Consider the following 20,076-nt stretch of genomic DNA (forward strand, 5'->3'; position numbering starts at 1 on the left):
GAGAGCAAAGAAACAGAGCCACGTGCTAAAGAGCAGATGGGAGGGAAACAAACAGACAAGCATACATTAAATAAGAATTTATCTGTCGTTTTCTGGAGTAACTGTCTCTACATGGACTACATTAGTGGCATGTGTGACACATATGATCTACATATAAGTCCAAATATGGACACCCCTACTAATCAATGCATTCAACTACAGTACAAGTACAAGTTGCACCCAGTGCTGATTACACAGATGTTCAAATGCCCACACACAGCTTGTCTAGTACTTGTAGACAAATATTGCCAATAGAATAGCAGAATCTCTAGAGCAGATGTCAGTGTAAAGCTGTAGAGAAGTGGAACTGTGTTCACTGAAAAGATGATGCCCTTGACTATCTTGTTTTCTCCTTTTTAGTTTTTTTCTGTTCCTGTGAAAGGACCAAAAAAAAACCCCAGAAAGAACCAAAAAGTAAGAAGGCAAGACAGTCGACAACTAATGTGTGACAAATTAAGCATCATCTTTCCAAAGAACACAGTTTCACTTCTCCACACTGACATCTGCTCCAGAGATTCTATTCTTTTGGCAGTATTTCTCTACAAGCACTAGACAAGCTGTGTGTGTGCATTTGCACATCTGGGTAATCGACAATGGATGGAACCTAAAGTACCACACACGAATGCATTGATTAGTAGGGGTGTCCACAAACATTTGGCAATACTTTTGTCCAAATATTTCTTCTGTAGCATCAAATTTAAAGTTTAAGAGTTTATTTTTGTATGCAATAAAAAAACACAATTTGTGGCTTTGTCAGCATCAAATTTGACTTGCAACATTTCTTGCAAAGTGCTCCTATATTGACCATCAATGAATAATGAGTGTAAAAACATAGAAGTGGTCATAATGTTATGCTTGGTCAGTGTATATCACAGAACAACAAAATATTGCAGTGTCAAGTTTTTTGACCTGGTATAAATAACATTGCTGAATTGAATCAGGGGCCACCCACGCTCTGTGTAAGCATATGGGGGTCTGTCATGGTGTATGATCACTCAGTGAGTGAAAGCTGGCATGTAATCCTTTTTTGATACACAGATACCATTATTATACCCCCCCCCCCCCCCTCCTTATTATAGCTTTTAGCATCTGCCCTCATTAGCCACTTAAGCTGGGGTTATGGGACCACACATCAACTGTGCATAAACAGGTCAAACAGTGCAAGTGCTAATCTGTATACTGTGTGTGATTTGTGTTTTGTGTGTTTTGTGTGTGTGTGCGTGTGTGTGTGTCCTCCCTCCACAGCTACTCTATCACAGTGCAGGAGTCGTACGCCCACCCATTTGATCAGATCTACTACACAAGCTGCACTGATATCCTCACGTGGTTCAAGTGCACACGCCACAGGTGAGACTCCATTCAACACTGTGGACAAAACACTGTTATAGATCTCTGTTTATTCTGTTATATATATATATATATATATATATATAACACATATATTATATGTATATCACATTTCACATTATGCTACACACATTGTTAGAAAAAAAGCCTTTTACCAAACCACTGTGTTACAAGTGTTACAATACTTGGTATCACTGTACAATAAGGGTCACAAATAAAAGTACTTACACCTGTAATAAACATTATTAATGTGACGCCAGGTAGAGAGGAGTGACGCGAGCCGAGTTAAAAGTACAAACAGGTTTATTAGCAGGCAAGCTAACAGATACTGCTAACAGGAAAGCCAGGCAAACAGCGGTCTCACCGATACCAGAAGACGTAGTCAAAAATACAGTCCGAGTTCGAAACCGAGAAACAGTCCAACCGTACAACAAATCCAATAAGGGCAAAACAAAAGACATAAACCGATAATCCGAAAACAGGGTCGTAGCAAGAAAGCAAAAACAGAACATAGGAAAACGCTTAGTATGCAACATGAGTCGACAATACCTCGCGGTGTTTGTTTACAAACGGATGCCTTAAATACAGGAGCTAGACAAGAATGAACCGGAAGTAATTCAGATACAGGTGAATCAGAGCGTCGGAGCGTAACGCGATTGGGTGAAGGTGAAAGGTTATTATTGATGTCATAACCAGCGGAATTCTGAGAAATGGAGTCCGGTAGTGTGGAAGGAGAACAAGGCTGCGTGACAATTAAATGGTTAAGCAGTGTCTCAACTAATTATTATATGACACACAATATTAACACAATATTAATCATTACTAAATTTTAATGCGTAAAAATGTTGTTAATAATGATGAATTGAGACATTAGTTAAAACATGTCTTGACTAGTTTTAATTAACAATTATTTGAGACGTTCTGTCGTAAGTACTGTTAATTAATGTAACCGTTTTGTTAAATTTTACCCAATATTTTAGTGTTACCATGCATACAGTATATTGTTGCTAGAAGACATAAAAGTAAGTAATCTGATAGACAAACGTGTATTAATGTAATGTTAATGTTTTATTCACATTAAAATATATCATTTTAAATACATCTTTAGACGAGCCATCAACCATGCACCATGCAGCTTGATTTAGGGCATGTCAGTGTGTCTTTGCTATCATAACAGCGGGAAAAGTACACCTAGTGCAACTTAATAAATCATGGGTATGTTTTGGGTGTGAAATGCAATAAAAAAAAAAATTAGCGTGTCACTTACCATTCTCTTTAAGAGTTAGGTGCGCTCTGACTTTTGCACATTGCTGAGGGGTGCAGCCACCTGGATGTGTCCAACACTTCTCAGCAAACTAATCTGATTGTTCACACTTGTTTATTTAGTTTATTATTGATGTAAAGGTTTGCATAGCTGGCAACTGACACCTGCTATGGGTTTGTGCACTGTTGTGTGGCCGAGTGTGCCTAAACAGACTGAGTGTACCCGCATTGGGAATGCGCATGTGTTGACAATTTAATGCCATGATAGCAATGAACGTCTGACTGTTGATGTCTTTTTAGCTTCAACCCATGTTTCCTGTTGCCAAGATACCAATGAGTCAGAAATTTGTGACCATATTCACATGCACCTTGCTATTTAAACGATACAGGCAAAAGGTGTGAAAATAGCAATAGGCATTGCGACACTACTTGCATAGGTTGTAAGATAGGGTCCTATTTGTTTTTAACAAACCTAAAACCAGATGCTTTTGAAACTTTTAAAATTCCTTCTTTAAGTCACAATATCATAATAATCTTTATAGGGACAAAATAGACAAGGAAATTTCTTTCTTGGCCTCTTTTTTTATAAAGGTTATATTTCTCACACTGTCTCTTCTTTGTCTTCAGGGTGAGCTACAAGACGGCCTACAGGAGAGGGGAGAAAACCATGTATCGCCGAAAGTCTCAATGCTGCCCTGGGTTCTATGAGAGCATGGAGATGTGTGTTCGTAAGTAATGCTGTCTCTTCAGCTTTTTAACAGTTATAAATAGAATAAAATAACTTTATTGTTAGTAGTAAATTACTGCAAGATTAAGTTTTTAAGCTGGATATAACTTTTATTATTTTTATTGTTGTTATTTTTATTATTATTACTAACTAAGATATCAGCATCTCAATTCAGCCAACAGCCAATTAGTTTAATACTTCAAAGCACAGCATTTCCAGGAAAATGTATGATGCAGAACTGTATGTCATGAGGATGTAGCGACCCCAGGCAGTTTTTAATTATAGATTTTCATAAGCGCGCTGTTAAAAGATATTTTCATAACAACTGATAACATCTGCTTACAGAAGTGCAGTTCATTTTATTCAGATATTTTATTAAATATCCAAGTAAAATGAGTTGATTGTGTGCCCTTAATATACATAATGATAAATGTAGTTGCCTTTAAAAGTTCTCTGAAATTGTAAGCCACCTGCCTAAAAACCAAAAAATATATATGTATAATTATATATATAATTTTTACATCTTGTCCAAATGTTTGTGGACGCCCCTTCTAATGAATGCATTAGACGTCTAGTCCTAAACTAGGCTCAATTCCTGTCTGGGAATCTGACCCAACTGTTTCAGAAGGTCTTTCCGTTTAAATTAAGGTCATTTAAATACTCTAGAATGTTATTAGGTTTATTGATACTGGTATTGCGTTTTTGCGCTAACAGCACAAACAACGCTTGTTTCTTGGTAGGTCCAAATTAATATATTATTATATATTCAGTCCCAGATCCACAGCCATTTCAAGAAAATAAGTCTTATCCTGACATCACATGATCGAGCTCTTTTTACATTGATTTTTATTTAAAGTGAAAAGGGTTTTATCACTCCTGTAAAGTTGTCTTTTGGAGACACGTTTTTAATTGGATATATATGGACGATATATTCTACTTGTAGTGTTTTTAGATGCATATTTTGTCTCTATTTTAGTTTTCTACATTTTTTTTTTAATAAAAAAAATTACCATTTCTAACTATATATCAATAATGCATACTTATTACGTTAAAAACAAATGCAGTGTGGCATTGTATTAGAACAGCTGTGTGATTATGGTGTATCTCATGGTCTTGGCCAAGCTCATGTGCAACTGAATAATATAAGTAGGCTCCAGAATAAACTCACTGACTGCCAGAGAAGTCAGAGGAGGTTAAAGATTATATATGGATGATTTCCAAAACCCAATACTTTAACTCCGGTTTGTTGCCCTTAGTTCACACTAAGGAGTGAATTAACTGTTGGAGACTTCTTGGGAGAATTATTACTGTGGGATGAACATGATGAATTGTCAAAATGTGAAGACATCAAATTATTAAGATTTAATAAACATATTTATAAGTGAAGGATATGATTTTAACACAATACTTCCTTTATCTGATTGAGATATTAAACCACAGTTGGCAGCAGTGCAGCGTTCCCCACAGCTAAACATGTGCAAGTCCTCATTTTCACTGGTTTGTTAATGTAGTCAGACACTAACATGCCTGATAAACAGATTATTAGTGACAGGCCATGCCTGGGTCAGTTAGGCTATTGAAGTAAAACATGTCTGCAGTGGAGCAGCAGATGATTAAAGTCTTTATCCCTGATGAGTCAGCTTTTATATCAGAGTGGATGTGAAAATGTGACCCCCTGTTGCTGAAAGGGGACTTTCTTTGGGCTCTGAAAAGGAGCTGTTGTGTGTACAGTTGGCTGCAGTCACATGAGGGGCCTTCTCATGCCCTCTGTTTCCTCATGGCTCCAGAAAAATACAGTCGCAGATTTAACTACCGGTACATAAATACAGATTTATAAAGACAAATTTATTTCCTTGCAGTTCCAGATACAAATTCCTTAAATTTTGAAAGTAAAACTAAGTCAAATCAATGACCCTACATCTGTAACTTATGATTACAGTCTGTCATATGATTTAAACTAAACTTCTGATCATTATTAAGCTTAAAAAGCTGGAAAACTGCTAAGTGTAGCATTGTACTACTTTACTTCCATTAGATAGATAGATAGATAGATAGATAGATAGATAGATAGATAGATAGATAGATAGATAGATAGATAGATAGATAGATGAATGGATGTAGGGAGGGTGGATGGTTGGGTTGATGGGCAGATATGAGATTAGGTGAATGGTTGGATAGGTAGTTGGATTGAAGAGTGGATGTTTGAGTGGTTAAAAGGATAGGTAGCTAGATGGTGGATGGATAGACATATGGTTGTTAAAGAACATGTCTCATATGTTAGGAGTGAGAGACAATTAGTGGGAAAAAAGACATGTAGAATTCCAATGCTGTTTATGTTAAGTGATGTAGCTGAGAAAAAGAAAATAAAGAAAAGAAATAAAAAGTGAAGTTGTGGGGTTTTGATATGGCTGAGATAATATAGTTTGACTTTATTAGGTATTTATTTAATGGGAGTTTTCCTTTAACTATAGGTATGAGCAACCCTTAATCTGCGATTTGCTAACACTGTTCATGATATATTTCGCATTTGAACCTCATATGAACCACCCACCTTCAAACTGCATTGGGCTTTACTGTATTTAATGTATTTGGTTTAATTGACACTCTGTGCTAGGTTGTATAATTTGCAGTTATTAGCAAGACCTTTTAACACTGTGACCTGTGTGTGAACTCTCATTCTGGAATCCTGACACTGTCATGGGAAATGAAACCTCACGGCTAACCCTAAATCAGATTTACCAGTCATCTCGTATTTACAAACAGTCACTCACAATTAGCCTCAACTTCTCCTCAGAGGGCCTGTATTCATGGCACGGCAAATGATGTGTCGGCTTTAAGAGCAGAGCTGGGTCCAGATCATGGAAAGTCTGCTGTAATGTCGTAAAGCTGCGTGGCTTAATGGATTTGGTTCTGTTCCCAGTGTAGGTTATCCACTGTGTTAGCCTTTAGCCGTCTCATTCAGTTGTAATTGCTTTCTCGCTGTCTTGTACTAATGCTAGTAGAACAGCAGTAGCTGAAGCCAAAGCTTTTGAATGTGTTCAAAGGGCCTGTCATTGTGTAAAGCAAAGATAATGTCCTTTGATAGCTTTTTAAAGCCTGAAATACTTTTTTCATTCTGGGTTTGTTTGCTACCACACCCTGTAAGCCACTGGTTTAAGCGGTCGCTACTCTGTTTAGCAGGCTAGCGTGCTTTTTCCCCCTCATGTTTGTTTTTCCCTCAAGCTCGTCTTCACTTGTGTGGCTGTGTACATTTGAAAGGGTGAAATCTGACCTTACTTTCCTGTGTTTTTTCTTTTTCTCCCTCTTCCTCTACACCCTCCTCCCACGGTGGACCCCCCCACATCAACCCCCTCCAGCCCACTGTGCTGAGAAATGTGTGCACGGCCGCTGCGTGGCCCCCAACACCTGTCAGTGTGAGCCCGGTTGGGGAGGAGCTGACTGCTCCAGCGGTAAGTCCTGTCTCTTAGCGCACTCTTGGCCCAGAGCACACAAAAAAACAAACACACACACAGACACACACACACACACCGGCTGTCTATGCCAGTCCTTTCAAAAACACCAGCGCACAACGGAAGGCAACCAGAGTGACGCCAAAGGTTTTGGCTCTTCCACATAGACAACACATGGATACAAACACTATCAGTGCTCTTCCTCAATGGCTGAGGCAGCATTTTTCTTACTGCATTTACTTTTTGACCTCACAAAAGACATGAAATGTGATAGGTAGATAGATGATTTGTTGTCATGTGTCACAACTTCCGAAGGCCTGGAGACATTGTGATGCCAGATCACCTTTGGTCTTTATTACAGAACAGAAAAAAATGACAATTGGTTAAAGACAGCTGTATAGTTGTTTATGTTGCCATTGTCAGTGTTGAACTTCGGCTCTAAATGGCTTAATAGCTTAAAGTTCAAACCCGGGTTATTCTACCTCAGCATCAGCAGCTGGAGCCTGAGAAAGAGCAAATAGCCATGCTGTCTATGATTGGCTGCACTGGTGGCATTTCAAAAAGTCTTTACCAGTCTCTAGTATCAGAAGCATTACAAATGATGGGGGAGTTCTGGAGATAGGAAACAATTGGGTAAAAAGGGTGTTCTTTAAGATAGGCAGAACCATAGCAGTTGAGTTGTTGAGTTATTTATTGTACTCTGCTAACACACTGCTAACACAATGTACTTAATACACTGTATTAAGTAATTCATAAAGCTCACCTCATATGAAGTATAAATCAGTATCAGTATAATCAGTGTAAGTGTATGTCATATTCACGGAAATGTGTGCATACATTTAGTTTTACTTAGAAATGAGTTACATTATATTTATTCCACTAAAACCTTTTTGTGACAACGTCAGTTATAACAAACACTATATAACTTGTGTATTTAGCTGTTGGCTATTGAGCATCTGGCTTTTGTATTTAAATGTTTCTAAGCCTAGAGGTGCTAAGTATCCAGTATCCAATAGAGGTACTACTGTTCTATTACTCTTGAGTACTTGGACACTACTCTTTTCCTACTAATTATTTTCATTGCTCATCAATTATCTGAATGTTTAAAGGCTTAAAGTTGTTGAGCTATGTAAGGTAAACATTAGACAGTAGAGTTATTATTCATCTTTTGTTTGTCTTTCTTTGTGCATTTGAACTCCTTTATTTACCTAGTTTTATGAGCTCACTTTTATGAAGCCCTATGAAGCCAGGCCTGATCTCTGTGCCCTCATCTGCCAGGTGTGTGTGTGTGTGTGTGTGTGTGTAGGTTGACTGTGTAGGGTTAATGGCAGCTCAGATGAATCAGCTGGGGTCTCTGCCATCTGCTTGTCTTGTGTTTCAGGGTCTTTCTAAAGAGGGCATTGTTATGTCTGCAGTCTCTCTGCTGTCCCTCAGGAGTTAAACAAGTTCGGCGAGTCCGTCTGGACAAAGCGATTAAACGAGCTCTGAAAGCACAGGTCTCGAATTCTTTGTTAGAAAGGCAGAGGTAAGGGGATACGTGCCCACATGAAAAGGCTCACTGGCTTAGCATATTGCCCTATGATTATGTGTGCATCTTACAATGGTGTTAGAAGTCATAGGTGTGGTTAACAGTGTTTAATTTACAGGATCTTTTAGCTGTGTAGCAGTGTAATTAAGACACGGTGTAGTCACAGGTATTGAGAACCTGTTCTATTCAATTCAGTTAAATTCAAATATATTTATTTTGCTCTTTTTACAACAATGTCACAAAACAGCTTAATAGAGATCTCGGCCCAAAGAATCAATACAAGGATCCAGACCACCAGGTCCCACATGGTGTGAGGTCTCTGAAACCCCAGGTGGCAAAAATAAAGTTAACAAGCCCTTCCGTAAAACAGGAACCTCATTAAAACAAACAAATTACTAATTTAAGTAGTCCTAAGATAAGATATTGAAAACCAAACTAAAAACACAGCCTATGTTGACAACAGGCCCCCAGCTTTTCCCTTCCAAATCGTGCCCCGGAAGTGTGCTGCTGAGGGATGAGAGGACCATTTGAGCAAAGCTATCCATTCACTTCCATTCATTTCGGGGTGTCTTTGAACAAGTAATAAATGTATTTCCAAGCCGTTTTCGATTATGACACGGCCAGTGTTCTTTTTTACAAAGAACAGATTTTCTGTCATTTTATCCATAAAATTAATAATCTGTTCATAGCTTTAGAAAATAACGTTTTTATACAACTATGCTAACGATGACGTAAAAAAACGCGACCCAAAATACCGTGCTGTAATGTTTGGAGAAGTTGCTCCTCTTAATATAAAAGTACAGAGCTGACTGAATTAGAACAGGGTCAAAGTAACCTCTTATTATGCAAATATAATACTACTACTAACAGTTATAATACATTGTAGATAGTAGGATAGTAGTAAATAGAAGTAAGATAGACTATGATAATTATAATGTATAGATATAACTATAATTTATATTACACATGTATTATTCTCATTACAGAGTTTCGAAATGCTTGTTATATAGACAAACTATGAATATTCTTCGGTAAATCCGTGGACTAATATTGGATATCAGTAATTCTAGGTTATATCTGCTGTTCATTCAATGAAAGGGACAGAATGGAGCTTTTCTCACTGTGGAGTTAATAGTGTGCAGCTCCTATAAACAGTACGTTTTTTTGCAAGGCACACGGACGATTCGCGTCATGCTGGCGCCTGCGCAATCTCGCACTTTCCCTGTTAACGCCCCATGAGAAGCCGATCAGGAAGTGACACGATTGGCCTCACCTGGCTCAGTTGAAATCAGCGGGATGGCTTGGTCCAGTTAATATATACTGTCAATGATTGACAACAGTCCTTTCTTTCTGGCAGCCATCTTGGATCCAGCATTAACTAAACTTTAAGGCCAATTTATACTTCTGCGTCAAACCTACAACATAGCCCAATGAGAGTTTTTACTTCTATGTTGCGTATCTTTGGCTCTGTGTCACTCTGCAGTGTAAACCGCGAATGTGTGAAATGGGTAGCGAGGCTTGGCAGACCAATCACAGCTGCGGTTGTCTGCATGGCGCGACACGTAGTTAAATTTCCATAAAGGTGCACGCGCTCTACGGCGTAAGGTACACAGCGTCACGTAGGCTACGACATAGGTTCGACGCAGAAGTATGAATTGGCCTTAAGGCTTCTCAGGCACAACTTCAACCAGGCCACCCACTGATTTGGAGGAGCAACACTTCCTGTAGTCAAAGATTACCAGAAATGTCATCACAAAACTGGACAGAGATTCCAATTCAGGCCTCTTTTGAGAAAGTACAAAGCAACAGTGGCAAGAAAAATTCCCCTAGACAAAGAGAAACCAAAGACTGATCATTGTCAGAGTTTGAAAGGTCTAGCCTGATTGGTTGGTATTAGAGTGTTTGTTTTCATACTTCTCCACCCCCCCAGTCAGTTCAGTGTGTCTGGAGGGGACACGCCAGTTAATCACTGTAATAAACATGAACTGACCCAGTCCCAGTGATCAATAATCTCCACTGGAAAGACACCTCAGGCAGTACATTGTTCACAGTGTTATTGTTTTTTGTATTGGTGAGTGTGACAATTGCTGTGCCTTAAACGTGACTGACTGTTATGTTTGGCAGTCTACAATTAAAACAGCTTCAATATTGAATATACTTGATTCAGTAAGCTGTTTCTATGCTAGATACAGCGGAAATGTGTTTTATTAATATTATATTGTGAAGCACTGTATTTTTCAATAAGCCTAAATGAGCCTTACGAACCACTGAAAATAAAAAAATAGTGCATTAGTTTGACTTGATTCAAATTATTTCAGTTTTAGTTTAATGCATTATATGTGTCACTATGTACATTTTCAGGTGCTCTCACAAAAACAGCAAAAATATTTCAACATATTTAAAATTAAGGCAGGACAAAAATGCAATATAAATATATCTCAATAAAAAATGTTTCAATAGCAGTTATATGATTTTAAACACATTTCTGATATTCATGTATACACTATTTACAGAATTTGTCACTGACTGTGGGCATTCTCTGCTGTTTCTTGTGGCTTTTATATAGTTTGTTCCAATCAATATTGGAATTATATTGTATTAACTGAAATTAAGAAATAAATTGTGATTTAAATGGTGGCCATTTCATCCAGCTCTAATTTGTAGAAATGGACCAGCAGAAATGCTCTTACATTGTCATAAACTGACAATTAAGACTATTAAGTTTCTTTTATTCCCCTGTTACTATTTCTGAGATAGACTGTGAGACAGTTACTCCTACAAAACCAGACTAACTCTCTTCTTTATACCCTTGATTTCAGGAGAAACAGTAAAAGAGCAGGTGTCCCATTACTTTTGTCAGTATATTGTAGTTTAGGATTGACTCGAAAGCCCCGCTGTGTTTCCGGGTCTTTCTGAGAATCCATTTGTTCTCTCAGCAACAGTCTTAGCTCAGTGGCTCAGGGGCAAACTCTGATCCCCTCTCTCTGAAGGGGGTCTCGTGAAGGAACCCCCAGATCCACACTAATATGACATTCATTTCCTTTAAAGATGCTCAGATCCTGAGACTGATTTATACCGTATAGCCGTTCAGTTTCAGGTCAGAGGAGTTTAACAATGTGTCTAGTGGATTTTATCAGGTTCAAGGAACGATGAAGGAGAAAAACACTTTCTTCTCACACACACACACACACACACACACACACACACACACAAGGACAAAGCAGGGGTGGAAATGTAAGAAATGACCTCAGGGCTTAACAATTTTCAATTGTAAAGCAACAAGATTTAGTTATTTTTTAGTTATTGCAACAAACACATTGTTAAGTCTTTGTTAGTCGTTCCTATAAAGATTTATTTATTTAACCAACTTAGATTTGCTTGTTCAAACAGTGCTTATGATTGTGTTCAGGCTATTAAGATAACTACAAAATTTTAGTTCAACAAATTATTGTTTTCGTGTTGACTGATAAAAAAAAATGTTATTGCTGAACAAGAAAGTTTAACTTGCTCTTATGACCTACAATGCTGTAGCCAGACACTCGATCTTTATAATAGAAAAACATAAGAGGGATTACCTAAGAAAAGGAAGCATGGGGGAATGACTACACAGTGATGGTGAATGAATAGGTGGTGGAGACCATTAAACAGCAATTATGTTGAAATCTGTTTGGCTGTTATGGATTTGCTAGTTAGTGTGAAGTAATTAGATTTCCTTATGTCTGTAACTCAACTGCCATTTCTACAGTGCAGCACAAAAACACACAACCACATGTGAACGTTTGTCACCTTTAAATTAATTGCCCACTTAGATTGACATGCTGTTCTCAAGTTTACCAATTCCTAGCCTGATTTTCCGCTATAATAACGTAACAATACCTTAGCATTAGGAAAACATTTCTACAGTTTCAATCGCAAATGGCTGCATTCATTTATAGTAATGCCTTTAGATTAATCATCAGCAGCTGTTGTCGAGGTTTGTATTTCAGCGTCTGTCTGCTCTGGGGCTTGTCCACTGGAAACTATAATAAAAACACTATTACCTTCTTGAAGGGGCTGCTGAAACTCCATATCTGTCTAAAAGTGCTGTCTCAAAGTGTCCACTTTGTTATGAGACAGTTGTTCGACCATTGGTTTCACACCCAGTCTGGGTGTGATTTTATGCTGCATTAGGCTTATTTTAAGCTCCCCTCAGTGGAGAATAAAGCACTTTTGGGGGCATGCACTAAGAAGCAACAACTGGGTTTGTACTGTAAGGCAAGAATTAGTCTGTGTATGTTGTCTATATACTGTATGCATGTCTCAGATCATTTGATACCAGGGTGAGAAAACCAGAGGGTGCAGTGGAACCACCTTCCGCTGGCCCAACAACACTTTGCCCTGACATTCTTTGGCATAGTTAGCCACTTAAATTGATTAATCATTTTTAAAGATATTTTCCTTGAATTTTTTTTTTGTCACTTTTTTGTCACATTTTTTAGTAGTAAGACATAGAATTTCTGAGGCGACACAAAATAGATCATTCAGAAAAATGAAAAAGGGCTATGTTTACACAACAGGTGTAACTTGATAACCTTCATAAATGTGCTGTGGGAAACTGACTGAGATTTCCAGTAGTGGAATAGTGAGAGAAAAAAAACATTGGAGTAAGTGGAGTAATGCTAACACCTTATTCCACAGTAGGAATAGCAGACGAGCAGTCAAATCTGGTGGTGGTAGTGTCATGTTAAGTGGATAAGTTCCCTTTTAAAATTATTTCCTTAATTGTTTTGCAAATTCTCTGGCATAATCAAAACAAATTTAGTTTGAGGAGAAAAAATATATGTAATTGCACAATAAGAACATCAAAAACAGCAGTTAAACCTGGTGGTGGTAGTGTTGTGGTGTAGGGATAATTTTCTTGCATAGGTTTTGCACATACCTGCACATTTTTGTCATAATAAAGAAAATCTAGTTGAGAAAAAAGGATAAAATTCCAAAATAAGAACATCAGACCAGCAGTCAAACTTGGTGTTGGTAGTTTTATGCTGTGGGGATATTTCCCTGCATATGTTCCCTGCATATTTTTTGCCAATTGTTTTGTCATAATCAAAAGAAATTTCAATTGAGGAGAAACTAAATATATAAGTCAGCAAGAGTCTATGTTCCCTCAGTGACTGATCATAACTGTTGAAACCATGTATTCGACTCTCCACCAGAAACTACAGTGGCTATAAATATTACCATTTGTGGATTTTTTAAAGAAGCACAACTCAGATTGCAGCATTTATCATCTATCATCAGTTCTGTTTTACTGGTTGTTTCCCCTCAAAAGTCCTTTAAAAATCCTGGCTCTTTTCAAAGCTCTTATGCAAGTCTATTGAGTTTATTGTTATAAATGATCTGGCTGGACTCTAACAAGATGACAGATTAAGACTAATTCAGATAATTCAGCTTTAAAATGTCATTGAATCCCATCCATGCTGTTTAGACCAATTACTAATTGTCATTCTATTTAACTGCTTTATATTCTCTGTATTGATGTTAAAATTAGGGTCATCTTTAGTCCTGTGTGTGTGTGTAAGTATGTGAGTGTATGAGAGAATGAGAAAGAGGGACTATCTGCCAGTGTCAATGTGTGGAATGTACCGAGATTTAGTCCAACTGGGCCTCAACAACTGGCAGCGTCAGTTACGTCCACTGTTTTTCCTTCAGTAACTGACACTTTTCCACAAGCGTCATTCCGCTCGCTGGGATTTGGAAAGGTCAGCACACGACTGCAGCTTGAAACTGATGGATTATGCTTTGAGTTTGGGATCTTATAGCTTTATTTTGCTGTTGCCTTATTGTCTTAACCTGATTATGATAGTTTGAGTGTTAAGTTTCTCTTTGGTCAGCTGCTGCGTATTCTATTTCGGTCTAATTGCCTTTGTTTCTGAGTCTCAGGACCCATAACACTAAGCTTTTGCAGCAGTTTCAGGCTTTTTAGACTAGACCACACGTCCCACTGTGCAGTCTGTGGGCCATGTGAATGGAATAAATTGATATGCACTTCTCTCTTCATCATGCATGTCATCTTGATTTAAATCTAGCAGTTCTTTATATTGTGTGAAATTTTTAAGAGTTAAATAATTAAGTAATTTTGTGTGGGCAGATGAGTTGAAAGTGGAACAGCTGATGACAGGGGTCCTGGCTTTTGTTACATCTGGAGAAATGCTACAGAAAACGAGAAATCATGCCAACAGTTAAACATGGTGGTGGTAGTGTGATGATGTGGAGATATTCTCTTTAAAACAGAACTCTGTTCTGCTGTTCTCTTACAGTATTAGGTACAGATAGCTGGATAGTATATACTGTATAGAATACACTTACAGTACAGTTACCTCTGGGGACAGCTTAGGATACCCCACCCTTGTATAAGTTGTGAGGTTTTGTCTCGTGAGTGAGACTGACAATGAGCAGACATATTATGTGCCTTTGAATTGATCAACGTTTGGGCTAATTTTTGCATGATTTCTTTCTGCCTTTGAAAACTATTGGTACACTTTAAAATAATTGTCCATTTAGATTGATATGCTGTTCTCAAGTTTACCAAACCATGGCTAGATTCTGTACTATAATGATACAGTGATACATAACATTTCTACATTTTATAAATTTACCAGGGGTTTAGATTATAGTAGAATGTGTGTATCAGTGTTATCAGTGCAGTATACACTGTTTTACAGTGTTCATTCTGTTAGTTTAGCCAAATTAGGTTACACCCATGTTTTGTTGGGACTTTGTCTGTTACATATTCATCGTCAACATTTATTACAAGTTCATCGTCAACACTTAGGGCTCATTTGCTTTCTTTTGTTTTGCCTCATAATATTTTACTGCACCTTTTACAAACCCTGTGCTTCTCGAGTGTGCGCACAGTTTGCGTGATTAGCTGCAGCCGTAGTAAACTGAATGTTTATTATAGATGCATTACGAGTGCATGTTGCGGCTGCATCAAGGCGCATTCTGCAGTGCGCCTGCACTCATATGTACATCTGGCTCTCAGTGTAAACATCTCAGTAAAAACAGAGGCTTGTGTATGGGGCATTATGTACAACAGATGTAGCCACCAGTTTACATACAAGGGCTCATGGATTATCCCTTGTTTTGGATATTAAGAAATCTCCATTGAAAAAACTTTTTTTTTTTTATCAAGACTTAAGGTGTTTTCACATGACTTCACATGATCCAAACCAAAACAGCAGGTGTGAAATGTGCTGCAAACCATGGTCTGGACCAAAGAACCTAAACAGGTGGTCTCTGTCTCAGACCATGGTTTGGTTTGTTTTTAGTGTAAAAAAACGTTTTGTAAAGTTTAGACATTTGGAGCAATTGCAGGAAGTTGGGACAGACTATCATAACTTATTCAACAATAGTAGAAGAAAAAGAAACAGTGTTTGCCAACATTTTACTTCCATTCATGTAAAATTTCTAACATTATTCATAAATAGAAATAAAATAAATCTAATATTCTAATATTCTGGCAGGGAGGCAGAATTTGACACAACACCTGAGCAGTCAACTCTCCAAATTGAAAACATGCTGTCATCAGACTGACAGTCTAAAGTGTAGGGAAACATTATCCACATAGGTTGTTCAGGGTGTTTATTAAGTTACATTGTGAAACCAAAATTAACTGGATAAAAAACAGTGTACAGTGTAACAAACACAACCATGGTCTGATTTTTGTCCAGAAGTTTAGGTGCGTAATGCAGAGCTGACCTTTAAATTATTAAAATTATAATTAATATAAAGTATTAGTTTTCAAAACAATACTTTTTTTTAACCTTGAATACAGATTTTATATGTTTTGCATTGGTCCCATTAGGGCTCAGTAGTTTGGTTTGGAATTCCCTTTTTTGCCTTTGGTAAGGAACCACCTAATTGATACATTATTATTATCACCGATTGTATCTTTCTTTCTAATGTTTCATGAATATGTTTGCCTGCTTTTTTATGAATACTTTTGTTTATTTTATTAATTTATTGCCTAATTTATCAGGTTGTCTAGCTGAGTTTCATGGTAAACTGTCAGAACAGTCAAACACATTGTGAAAAAGTGTCAGTCTTCTCGATCTCCCACAGTGTGGATGCTGAAGATCTGTTAAGTTTGTAAGGAGTCTGTAAAAGATGTGTGAAACCACATTTGCAGAAACACAGCGTGTGTTCACAATTCTCTGCAGATACACTGCAGATTTCTATCTCAACCGTGTAAAGTAATTGGAAATGTTTTGAAGTATGGTGCCAAATTTGGATTGTTGTGGTTGGCTTCACGGTTCTGTTTTATTATAATAGCTATTTTATATCTGTATGCTGCAAATTAATCAAGACAAGGACATTTATTGCACATTATTTATAGCACAAAACAGTGCAGCAAAAATCTAAATGATACATTTTCCTCTAAACCCAAAACATGGTTGATCTGCAAAGACAAAATTGGTTTTTGTTTGTTTCTGGTTCCTTTACATGCTCTTTTGTTCTGACATATACATTAATGCTATCTATATAGAGCTGTCTTATCTTAATACCCTGGATTACATTAATAAAGCAATAATAGATAATTTTTACACACCATAAATACCATATTTTTTGTATTTATAAATCAGTGCACCTTATGTATGAATTGTACCAATCAGGTTGTAAGGAGCAGTAAAGCACTCTGCTGAATACAGCATTATACAGGAGTTTCAGTTTAGTTCTCCAGTGCCGAGATTAAGCAGTATTATCAATAGACGCTAACCAAAGTGCTAGCTTTTTTGTTGTTCAGAGGTGAGTATATCGGACTATAGAACCGCTAGCTTGTAGCACCCTGGTTTACCGGAACACTCAGGGTTCCTCAGTGTAGTGCTGTCAGGCGGCATTTACTAACGCTAAGCACTGCTAACCATGGCTAGCGCTGCTGCTAACTGTGGCTAGTACTGCTGCTAACCGCGATAAAATACTGGCAATCTAAGCTTACTGTAAATAAACAGAAGCACTTTACTCACTCAAATAAACAGTTTTAGGAGAAAAATCTGTGCAGCATAACATTCAGCTCTTGTTTGACTTTGAAAGAAAATATATATTTTTAAGAATTACTGTTTTGTTTACTTAGGCGCCCCCAGCAGCGAGACCTGCTGAATTAGAAGGGAAACATGGCAACAGTCCTGTTTCTTGCTATTGTTGCTTAAAATTAATTTAACAAAAAGAAATTAATAAGTAAAAACATAGAATAATAATACAATAATAATAAGACAACTCAATACAATAATAACCATATAAATGAAAATTTATCAAAATTATAGGGCTGGACCCGAATATTCGGGTATTCGGATATTCGTTCGTTGAGTAGGTATTCGGTTTTTAATTTTGGTATTCGGATATTCGTTTTTTTTCTCCTTTCCAGAGTTCCACCTCACTCTAACCACTTCTGTTCTCGCGGGTCCCGTCAGAATATCTTGCGCGCGGGACAGAACTGAACTGTTATTGGCTGGAGCGGGAGTTTAATCCAGACGATGCGGGAGCAAATTAATAAATAGTTAAGAAAACTGTAATAATTGTAAAAAAAAAAAAAAAACCTAAAGAAAACTCTCAACGCGCAGGATGGACCGACACACACACGCACACACCGATGGTGTTTGGACTGGGGTAAGGAACGGGACCGCACTATGTGGCGGGCGGGCGCGGGATTAAAAGAAGCAATTTTTTTGCGGAGCGGTAACGAGACAGAAACGCGGGAGCGTGGAAGAGTGGGTTTAAAAATCAGTCTCGCGCAGACCTCTATTATACATGATAAAAAAAATGCAGGCTCTTCGAAACTGATTTATATAATAAAACGTAAGGGGTAATGTGGCAACAGTAGGGGCTAAATCGGTTACAAAAGCCTGGCCTACAAAAATGATGTCTGAACGAATTTCCTCTTATCTAATATAATTTAAAATGGTTTAAAAATATAAAATAATTTCTAAGCAAACGAAATATTTAATATTGAGCTTATAGCCCAAGTGCAAAAATACAAAATCAGTAATACGGCTATGCCCTGCACAATCCTTAAACCGAAATAGACCAAGTACAATAACGTCATTAACAATGACTTTCCTCTACTCTAATATAATTTAACATGGTTTAAAAATATAAAATAATTTCTAAACAAACGAAATATTTAATATTGAGCTTATAGCCCAAGTGCAAAAATACAAAATCAGTAATATGCCCTGCACAATCCTTTAACCGAAATAGACCAAGTACAGTTTACAATGACTGTCCTCTAATATAATTACCAATGTTTAAGAATATAAAATACTTCCTGAACAAACGTTTTTTTTTGTTTGTTTTTTTAAGCAAACAGCAATTTACTGGGCTGGCTTGCGCAGCGGAGAAACCGTGCAGCAGCAGCCTCCTAGCCTGCTTATGCAGCGGATAAGCCGCGTGTGAGGCAGCAGAAATTCCGGGATGAAAACACAAAGAAATCTGAGCTAAAAACACAGAAAAAATATGGGGGATAAAAACACCAAAAATCCGGGGTGAATATGTCTCGTCGGTCAGAGCAAATTGAACATTTTTCAGTGGATTAAAGGGGCCGTGATTTGCTTTTTTTTATTTATTTTTTTTACCTCTTTTTTTAAAAACGAATATTCGAATATTCGCTTCGAATCAGTGCCGAATATCCGGAGCTCAAAAAACGCTATTCGGGCCAGCCCTACAAAATTATCCCAGTGAATCAGTAAATCCAAATGCAAAAAGGCCAAGTCGGCAGATTAATGACAAAACTATGAGCTGTACTGTATATATAATTTTCATTTTGTGTTTAAGAATACGTACAGATCCAGACTAATTCCCATCTGTGATCCTGAATCTTATTCTGAGAGGTCCTTTCCTCTCTGGGGCATTTAGTCTCTTATTGAGTGGGACAATAGGGGGTATGTGGGTAGGTGGGGGGGTGTTAGAAAGCATGGTGAGGCCTCTAGGTCCACTGCCTTAACTAGGTCAGGTCTCAGAGACGAAGCTCTCTGAATAAGAGAAGGTTTTTGTCCGTGCTGGCCCTTCAGAAGCGCTCTGTTGTTGCCCTGCGGAAACGCTGTGGACTTTTCACCACGGCCAGAAAGCACTAGCGCACGCTCTGCACAAAGCCAGCTAATAGGACATGGAACAGTGTGATGCATTCTCAGAGAAAGTCTTATGTTTAGTTGTTTTTACAGCGTGTTTAGTCCCATGATGCACAGGGACACAGGTTAGAATATGGTGTTTTGTGCTATAATTGTGGTTTGCTGATCATGAAAATGTATCTTGGGCCAATTTTTTTCAGAAGTGGTGCACTTTAAGAACATTCAACAGACTGGACAGATAGTTTTGAGGGAATGTGGGTTGGTTGGAGGCCAGTTGGCTGGAGTTGCGAGGTTTTTGAATCCATGGTCCTTGTCTGTAAGGTGTTTGCTATTTTTGTATTTTATTGTATGATTGCTTCCACGTGTCTTTTTTTACTTGGATGATTACATTTATTTGTTTATTGTTAATCTTTTTTCTGGCATTGTGGATAGTTTTGTAATGAGATGTTTACTTTTCTGATAAAAACTTAATGAATCTAGTGTAAAAAACAGCTAAATTTCTGCTATAAACCCAAGAAAACATATTAGCATCAGGGTCAACTAATTAATTAATACTTTATTTCTTCAAATATCCAGTCTAGCACTTCCTGGCACATCCATCCAATATTGAGACTCATTAGT

The 20,076-nt window shown here is 37.6% G+C and overlaps 1 protein-coding gene across 3 annotated transcripts in view; it reads left to right on the forward strand.

Moving 5' to 3' along the window:
- megf10 (multiple EGF-like-domains 10) overlaps positions 1 to 20,076 on the forward strand; it is a 73,534-nt gene that overhangs the window by 21,555 nt on the left and 31,903 nt on the right. For all 3 annotated transcript variants that reach the window (XM_022681303.2, XM_022681300.2, XM_022681302.2), the window contains exons 3-5: positions 1,285 to 1,386; positions 3,277 to 3,377; positions 6,733 to 6,825. In XM_022681303.2, the coding sequence (XP_022537024.2) occupies positions 1,285 to 1,386; positions 3,277 to 3,377; positions 6,733 to 6,825 (296 nt within the window). The remainder of the gene's footprint in view (positions 1 to 1,284; positions 1,387 to 3,276; positions 3,378 to 6,732; positions 6,826 to 20,076) is intronic.

The sequence above is a fragment of the Astyanax mexicanus genome, chromosome 20 (genome assembly GCF_023375975.1).
Source record: "Astyanax mexicanus isolate ESR-SI-001 chromosome 20, AstMex3_surface, whole genome shotgun sequence".
Taxonomy (NCBI): domain Eukaryota; kingdom Metazoa; phylum Chordata; class Actinopteri; order Characiformes; family Acestrorhamphidae; genus Astyanax; species Astyanax mexicanus.